The sequence below is a fragment of the Suncus etruscus genome, chromosome 1 (assembly GCF_024139225.1).
Source record: "Suncus etruscus isolate mSunEtr1 chromosome 1, mSunEtr1.pri.cur, whole genome shotgun sequence".
In the NCBI taxonomy this organism is placed as follows: Eukaryota; Metazoa; Chordata; class Mammalia; order Eulipotyphla; family Soricidae; genus Suncus; species Suncus etruscus.
The window spans coordinates 194,919,516-194,928,317 of NC_064848.1; the positions used below are offsets into that span (position 1 = coordinate 194,919,516).

The window sequence follows — 8,802 nt, forward strand, 5'->3', positions numbered from 1 at the left end:
GTGAATTAAAACGTTGCCACTGGGAATCTGTCCTTTGCTGAGACCCTAGCCATGCTCCAGACATCAGTTCTCCGTGCCATCATCTGCCCCCAACAGCAGCAGATGGAATGGTACCTTATCAGAAGCTTAAGGAAACAGCTCTGTCATGGATAGGGGTTGGGACTTTGAGTAATGTCAGGCCCAAGAATGCTTCCTTGCAGCCAAGGCTTCCTGAACAATCTGTGACTGCTTCTTAACTCCTGCTCTATTCTGATTCTCAGGGGCTCGAATTGGGAGCCATTCTGGCATGAGGCAGGTGGAAGGCACAGCTCAGAGTTGGTGTTAGCACTTTGAGCCTAATGTTCAGAGATTTGACTCTCTCTGGTCTGGTCCTCCCTTCTTTCAGGCAGAAGAACCTTTCCCCGAATACGGCGTCACCAAGGCAACCTGTTCACCCTGGTGCCTTCCAGTCGCTCCCTGAGCACAAATGGAGAAAACCTGGGCTTGGCAATGCAGTATCTGGACCCTCGAGGGCGCCTGCGGAGTGCGGACAGCGAGAACACCCTCTCGGTGCAGGAGAGGACTGTACCAACCAAGTGTGAGACATGAGCCCCTGGCAGGGAGGTGACAAGCTGCAGGGTAGGAGGCTGGCCAGCAGGTGGCCGTGTGGGCCCATTCTCAGCACAGTCTTTGTGTAACAAGCTGCTGCCTGACTCTTCCTTTAAACCCCTTATTCCTGGCAATATTAAGAGAGAGCTTTGGGAGGAAAGGATCTCTGCAGAAAGGCTTTTAACCATGACTTAGCCAGTTCTCTGCTTCTCAGAGAATGGGCCTACGGTTTGGTCCATTCTAGGTTGGTCCTCTGGAGAATAAGTCTGGATAGTACTTAGACTCTGGAGAATGAGTCTGGATAGTATTTAGACAAACTGATGCTCTTTCCTTCTGTGCTTTTGCAGCTCCAAGCGCCCCCATCAATTGGCGCCGTGGGAAGCTCCTGGGCCAAGGTGCCTTCGGCAGGGTCTATTTGTGCTATGATGTAGACACAGGCCGCGAACTTGCATCCAAGCAAGTCCAGTTTGACCCTGACAGTCCTGAGACAAGCAAGGTAGTACCTCCTAGGATGTGGCTCCCACTCTCCTCCCCTTAGTGGAAATGCCCATAGTCCTGTGTAGACATTGCATGACATGCTAGAGGCTGCTTCTCTATTGTTATTCCTCCTGAACTCCATGGCCTTCCATCCTGACTCTAGCCACGGGGAACAGATTGAGGACAAAGACCACTGAGTACCAGGGGAAAGATTAGGTTCAAGGAGTTGGGCTGAGGCAAGGGTACCTGTGAGGTGGTGATCATACTGCAAAGTACCATCCTGGGTACCTTGTCAGTCCTTGGACCAGGAAGGAGCTTTTTGGTCATCAGGTGTGGCTATAGCCTATGTAACAGTACACATGGTCAAATACAAACATCCCTACAGATAGATGTCTTCCACCCCACTGTCGGCCTCTGCCAGCATGGAGGAGTCCCATCCCCAGGGTTACCCTGCTGTGTCCAATGGTGAGGCATTTGGCACAGTCCCCTTTCCTACAGCTGAAGTGCCCATAGGTGACAGACCCTGGGTGGCCACTGAGTAGGGCCAGGTGGGCTGAGAGCGGGCAGGCAGAACTGGTGTAGAGGCCCCAGTGACCACTGTGCCCCCTATAGGAGGTGAGCGCTCTGGAATGTGAGATCCAGCTGCTGAAGAATCTGCAGCACGAGCGCATCGTGCAGTACTATGGCTGCCTGCGGGACCGCGCCGAGAGGACTCTGACCATCTTCATGGAGTACATGCCAGGGGTATGTGCCCCTCATAGCATGGCAGACACACACAGAGGAAAGGGCTTGACCGGGCTGGAGTGAGACAGCACAGCAGTACAGCATTTGCCTTGCATGCGGCCAACCCAGGGCAGACCCTGGTTCGATTCTCGGCATCCCATATGGTCCTCCGAGCCTGCCAGGAGGTATTTCTGAGTGCAGAGCCAGTAATAACTCCTGAGTGCCGCTGGGCATGACCCCAAAACCCAACCCCCCCCAAAAAAAGAAAGGACTTGACCTTTCTGGGGACTCAGCTGAGGGCTGCAAGTGAGAGTCCCTTAACATGGGTGTGGTGGTGTGAAACTCCAGAAAATCAAGAGAGAAGATGAGGGGCTCCATCTGGTTGCAGTTGGGGGACACTGGGAAAGGTCGAAGGTCTCCCCACCTGAGTCCTACAAGATGGCTGTCTTGTCCAGTATGTACAGAATCAGACATCTCCCTTTTCCTGGGTGTGGGTTATCTATAGCTGAGGAAAGGACTTCAAGCTACTCACAGCCCCTAGCATCAGGTATTGGTAACATCACTGCATTGCTGCACTAATGACTGGAAACAGCCTAACTGCCCCTTGGAGATCACTGTGTCTGCCTCTTGTGGTTCTAGGGTTCAGTAAAAGACCAGCTGAAAGCCTACGGAGCTCTGACGGAGAGTGTGACCCGGAAATACACCCGGCAGATCCTGGAGGGCATGTCCTACCTGCACAGCAACATGATTGTCCACAGGGACATCAAGGGTGAGGGGCATGCGTGGGCTCCCCGAATCTGGCCATTTACCACTTCTGAGCTTTCTGAGAGGGGGGAACCCCAATTGATTCCAGGGTTCAAGGGGAGTTGGTGTGTATAGTAGTTGGGAAAATAACTGTCAAGAGCTTAGCTCTTGTTGCCCACGTTATATAGTCATCTTGTGTGGTGGGCAGAGGTGTTCTGTTGGGCATGTCTGGTCATGGCAGACCATCCTCAGGGAAGGGAGCTGAGGGAAGGATGAGGAGAGTGGTCCCGGTTTAAACTCATCCTTTCCTGCCTTAGGTGCAAACATCCTCCGAGACTCTGCTGGGAATGTGAAGCTGGGGGACTTTGGGGCCAGCAAGCGTCTGCAGACCATCTGCATGTCGGGCACAGGCATGCGCTCGGTCACAGGCACTCCCTACTGGATGAGCCCCGAGGTGATCAGCGGTGAGGGTTACGGCAGGAAGGCAGATGTCTGGTGAGTTTTGGGGATTGGGGAGGTGTGCTGGGCCCAGCTCCCTGTCTAGCTGAAGTGGTTCTTGCTTAGAAATGAACTGGGAGGTAGTGGAGAGGTAGCACAGCATGTAGGATTTTTGCACACAGACTTTGCACACACAGACTTGGGTTTGATCCAGAGCACCACCAAGAATGATCTCTGAAGAGCCAGGAAAAAGTAATGAGTGTGGGGGCTTTGCCATGATACCAAAGGGTACAGGAACTGCCTCTTGCCAGTGGCCAGGCTTCCTTGCAGCACAGACACTGGGTTAGCCTAGAAGCTGATGCTGGTGTGCACTGAAACCTTGGAGACCATCACTTGTGCCACTGAATCCCTGACCTCCTCCCACTCTTCAGACTGGCATGTGCTCTAGGAAATGTCTCCTAAAAAGGCCCAGACCTGGGAGAACATCTCCTCTTCAGAATATAAACCCCCAGTACCACGGCACTAATCCCTCTAATGTTACTATGTGTAGAAGGACCTTGCAGAAATTATGGGATTTAAGGGTTTGTTTTGGTTTTTGTTTGGGGACCACATCCAGCGGCACTCGGGTTACTCCTGGCTCTGTGCTCAGAAATCACTCCTGGCAGGTACAGGGACCATATGGGTTTCTGGATATCAAACCCGGGTCAGCCACAAACTCCTTTCCTGCTATGCTATCGCTTCGGTCCCAATTTAAGGGTTTTTTTTTTTTTTTTTTTTTGGGCCACACCCGGTGACACTCAGGGGTTACTCCTGGTTATGCGATCAGAAGTTGCTCCTGGCTTGGGGGACCATATGGGACGCTGGGGGATCAAACCATGGTCCATCCTAGGGTAGCGCAGGCAAGGCAGACGCCTTACCCCTTGCACCACTGCTACGGCCCTTAAGGTTTTTTTTTTTTCATGTGGGGAGATTACTCTGGAATTTCCGGGTGGGCCAAAGTGACCAAGGATCCATGTGATGGGAAGGTGGATTAGAGTAGATGACTCCTGACCATGGGGATTGGAGTAGATGGCTCCCCAACTCCTGACCTACAGATTTGTTGTAGATGGTATTGATCTTGTCCAAAAACTTTCTGGCATTAGCGTCAGCAGCCATGGGACCACTGTAGTCTTTGGGACCTCCTCCGTGCTCAGTGGTCTCCAGCACCCTGGCAAAGTAGGGGGTAAAGCCTGTATGGACACGGCAGACAGTCCTGGAGCCTCTCTGGCCCTGGGGTCCTACTGCAGGTTCTCACGCAGCTGTTGTGTGCAGTGGGAAAGGCACCCCTTTTCCCAATGGGGGCTAAGGTGCTCTTCCCTGCAGGAGTCTAGGCTGCACGGTGGTCGAAATGCTGACGGAGAAGCCACCTTGGGCAGAGTATGAAGCCATGGCCGCCATTTTCAAGATTGCCACCCAGCCGACCAACCCTCAGCTGCCCTCTCACATCTCGGAGCATGGCCGGGACTTCTTGAGGCGCATCTTTGTGGAGGCTCGCCAGAGACCTTCGGCCGAAGAGCTGCTCACACACCACTTTGCACAGCTTGTGTATTAAGCTCTCAAGGCCACACTGCTACTGGCTGCCCCTTCTGCCCAGGCAAGGGGCTGTTGTGGGCCCAGCCAAGTTGCTGCTTCTCCCAGGCAGGGTTGTGGACCGCGGAGCTGCAGTCTAGCCAGCGTGGGTTCCGTGCCCTCTGCTCTTGGGACTCAGAGCCAGGGTGGGGTGCTGTAGCCTCACAGACTGGGTGCCCCCAGCCTGCCAGACCCAGGAGCTCCATTCACTAAGCTCCATGTGGCAGGGAATGGGCTCAGAACTGTGTGCAAGGTGCCTGGTCTCCGTGGGGCACGCCCGACACTTATTGGCACCAAAGCCCAAAGCGTCTGGGGACACAGAAGCACAGAAAGCCTGAACAGTGTTAACTTTGGTTCGGAGCGTTGCTTTCATTCTCCCCATGTTGGAGACCAACATAACCTCCGGGCTGGCTGAGCACACCCAGGCCCGAGGTAGCCGCCACAGGGTGGCTGAGGCCTAGGCTGTGCTCTCCCGAGAGCCCCTGGCCCGCTTTGCCAGTCCGTCTTTTACCAAAGAGAAGTGAAGCAAATGTCATGCTGCCTTATTCAGGGAGGGAGGAGCATGTCCTGCCTGCCCTGGTGACCTGCCCCACAAGCAGGGGCTGAGATATGGAAATGCCCCTACAGAGGGGGACACCCAGTTCTGTCAATGCAATTGTCTGTTTTACAAGTTGGAGTCACTCATATGCTGTACTCAAGTTTCTAAACTGGAGACTTAGTGTGCCCCGTGCGCTGAGTCCCCCTGCTCTGGGCTCAGGCTGGAGGTGGGTTGGCAAGAATTAAAGTTAATGGCATCGGTGCCCCTGGCCTGGCCTCTGCTCCCCCACTGGAACAGAGAGACAGACAACACGGGGAAGGCGTCTGACCCTGCTGGCCCCCTGACAAGGCCATTGGGACAGCCAGGATGGGCTGTAGTAGGTGCCCACGACTTGTGGCCCGAGCCCTCCTTGCCTGGTCGAATGGTGAGTCCGTAAGCTGCACCAGCTCTGTTCCAAACCACCAGCTCTGTTCCTCCCTGGCCAGCCTTGCTCATGCCCAGGAGGTCTCAGCCTTTTCTGCCCTTGCTCGTTCCTGGGAGAGGAATGGCGGCAGGGTGGGGAGCCAGTATCTCCAAGCAGCTTCGAGTCGGCCTTATTTACCTCAGCCTGGGCGCTGGTCCTCTCCCGGCCCCTCCTCCAAAATGTGCCTATTGCTAGAGCGCCTCCCTCTCAGCACCCAGCCTCCTTGGGAGTTGTCATTAAAGGAAGGAAAGAGAAGCCAGTGCCACGGATGGGCGTCTCCAGGGAGCTGGGGATTCGCGCCAGGCAGCTCATTGCCAGCCATGCCCACTTCCCCATGGGCACCAGAACAAGCCAAAGCCTTCATTGTCAGTTGACGATGCACTTTTATGAATGTAGTTTCTATCGCTGTTTTTAGCCTTTTCACATCATGTAATGTGAGGCCTTGTACTTGTTAATTTATATCTCAGATCATATTTGATGGTTTTATAAATATCAACTCTAGACTGTTACAGGTGACGCCTCCAGAGAAGAGAAAATGAAAGCAGCTGGTTTTGCAGGAATTCGTCTTACCTGGTGCCAGCTGGGCTTGGGCCCCTCCCTCTCCATTCCTTGCCCCCCCCCCCCCCTGTGATGCCCTGGGAGCCGTGTGCACAAGCTCCAGCCTTCACCTTAGCCTTGCCCACCTTTCAGGTTGGGGGTGGCCCCTTGTCTTGACCAAAGCTGCCATGTGGCAGCTCGGCCTGTCCACCACCTGCCTGGGGGCAGCACTCTCCTTGGGCCCGCACCCCTGTCCCCAGAGGTGCCAATGCTGACAGATGAGACGACTCTGTGTCCCAGGTTCAGGCTCTCACAGAGCCCACTCCTCCGGGTCTTACCTCACAGAGATTATGTTTTTAAAATCGGCAAAACTAGCCAACAAACTGCACTCCAAAAACGAAAAACGAAACAAAAGACCCTGTATTTTTTTTATGTGTGCCAAAAACTGTGGACATGCTGGCTCAGCATCCTCAGGACCAAGCTGTTGCTTAATTTTAATTTATTATTTTTTGTGTTTTTTTTTAAATAATCCAGATGAAAAGTTGTGGGCGCAGGATGGCCTGGGCCCAAAGATTCTAAAGGACTGTTTCCTGGTGGCCCCTAGCTTGATGTGGAAGGGCCATGGTGCCATTTTCCATGGGGTGTGTTGGCCTTACCCAACCCCCCAGAGAAGCCAGGGGCTGGGGACAGCCCGCACTGCTCCCATCCTGTCCCGTCCCCCCATTCCTCCCCAGCTCTGTCTGTGTCTGAATTGTGGATCATGCAGAAGAACCTGCAGCCATAGTTATTTGACTATATCTTGACCGAGGGCTTGCAGTGCAAAGCCAGGCCAGTGTTGTGCATTACTTACAATAAAAGGGATCATTTATACCTGAGGGGTCCTGTGGCAGTACGTCTGGTTGTGGGGGGCGGTTTGCTGGGAGGGCCAGGTACAGTTCCTGGCAGCAAGCTTTGCACCCCACTTCATTCCCAGATCCACAGAAGCCAGTGATTTCTTTTCTGTGGGGTGGGCCACACCTGGTACGCTCAGGAATTACTCCTGGCTCTACACTCTGAAATCGCTCCCGCGGGCATGGGGGACCATATGGGATGCCAAGGATTGGTCCTGGGTCGGCCACATGCAAGGCAAACACCCTATTGCTATGCTATCACTCTGTCCCCATGAAGCCAGTGATTTTTGGGATGCACTCATGGAACCTTCATGGCATCAGGCAGAATGAAGGGGCCTCCTCCCCTTCATCCCATCCTGCAAGACTGGGATGAAGCATCTCTAAGGGATGACAGTTTCCCCCTGGCCTACCTACCATGGTTGCTTAACTGAGCAGGGGAGATATGGTCCCCTTAGGACTCCAGTGTAGAGATTGGGGCTCCCTAGTGAGGTGTGAAGGGCTCTGCTGCCAGTATCTGACCAGTCAGGCTCAGCATGGAGTGGGAATGAGGGTGGCCCTAATACCAATCGGAGTCCAGCTCTCCAACCCTGTCCCATCCCACCTCCCCATCCCCGAGGATCTACAGGAGTCACAGGGAGGTTTCTGCAGCCAACTCCGGCTCCTGTAGCACACAGGCAGCTTGGAAACATGGTGCAGTGGTCTTGGGTCCGAGGCAACAGGCAGTGATCATGGCTGTCCTCGCTAGCAGGGATTGCCAGAGGGAAGTGGCTTCAAGACACTGAAATCCAAGACAATGTACACCAGGCACTGTCTCCTTCTACAGCCCACAGGTGAGGTGGGTGCCACCCACTGCCCCCTACATGCAGGCCCACCTCAAGGCCAGTGAGCAGGGATCTGGGGTCACCCAGCTTAGGGCTGAGCACCAAACAAAATCCTTTAAATCTGCTGGTTTTGACATCAGAGAGACCAGAGCTGGAAGAAAGGCACCCCCACTTTCTCAGCTTTTTTAGTATTGCTGGAACCCATTGCCAGTTCCCCTGATGTCAGATCTGTTCTAGAGGAACCTCTGGCCTCACATTCTTGGAGCGTGAATTTGCATCAATTTCCCTCCCCCCCCCACATATCAGGCCACAGAATACAAAGTCCGCATATGTTCAAACATGTTTAAAACGGGGTATCACAACAGTCAGAATTGGCAGGGATGAGGGAGAAGAGGGGCGCAGCATGGTAGCCACAGCCCCGCTAGGATCTGTGCTCTCAGCAGGCGTCGCCCACTGCTGCTTTACTCCCGAGATGCGAGATGGTCCCAAGTACCAGAGTCTCCCTGCAGCCTAGGTTTGGGGGGAGCAGGGGGCAGGCGGGTCCAGTCCAGCTGCTCCCCCTTCCCGGTGGGCACTGGCTCTACTTCCTCTAGTCTCCATGGCTCAGGAGCAGGCTAAGGGCAGAGGTAGATGGGAGCCGTGGGGCGCCATGGGGCCCTGGGGGGGCAGTGAGGGGGCTTGGGACCCTGAGGGGGGACATGCTGACTCCTGGCTGGAGAAAAGGCACCTAGAAAGGGAATCGGCCGGGGGCCTCTCGGGGAGGCTGTGGGCTGAGGCAGGAAGTACAGGGTGTGCAAACCCACAGCCTCGGTTCCCAGACCCCACCCAGAGGGAGAGGGGGGCAGTCGGGAGCCGCTGCCCCCACCCGTGCCTGAGAACATGGCCACGCGGTCCCCGCCTTGCACCCCCACCCCCCCTGCCCAGCTCCTCTCTCCCCCACTCTTCCCACCACCCCAACCGGACCCTCTAGGCAGG

At 54.8% G+C, this 8,802-nt stretch overlaps 1 protein-coding gene across 2 annotated transcripts in view; it reads left to right on the top strand.

The window, feature by feature from the left end:
* Positions 1–5,461, top strand: part of MAP3K3 (mitogen-activated protein kinase kinase kinase 3) — an 80,200-nt gene extending 74,739 nt beyond the window's left edge. For both annotated transcript variants that reach the window (XM_049779246.1, XM_049779237.1), the window contains 6 exons: positions 386–577; positions 936–1,084; positions 1,678–1,809; positions 2,428–2,557; positions 2,850–3,027; positions 4,333–5,461. In XM_049779246.1, coding sequence (XP_049635203.1) covers positions 386–577; positions 936–1,084; positions 1,678–1,809; positions 2,428–2,557; positions 2,850–3,027; positions 4,333–4,561 — 1,010 coding nt within the window. In that variant the 3' untranslated portion in view covers positions 4,562–5,461. The remainder of the gene's footprint in view (positions 1–385; positions 578–935; positions 1,085–1,677; positions 1,810–2,427; positions 2,558–2,849; positions 3,028–4,332) is intronic.
* Positions 5,462–8,802: the final 3,341 nt, after the last annotated feature.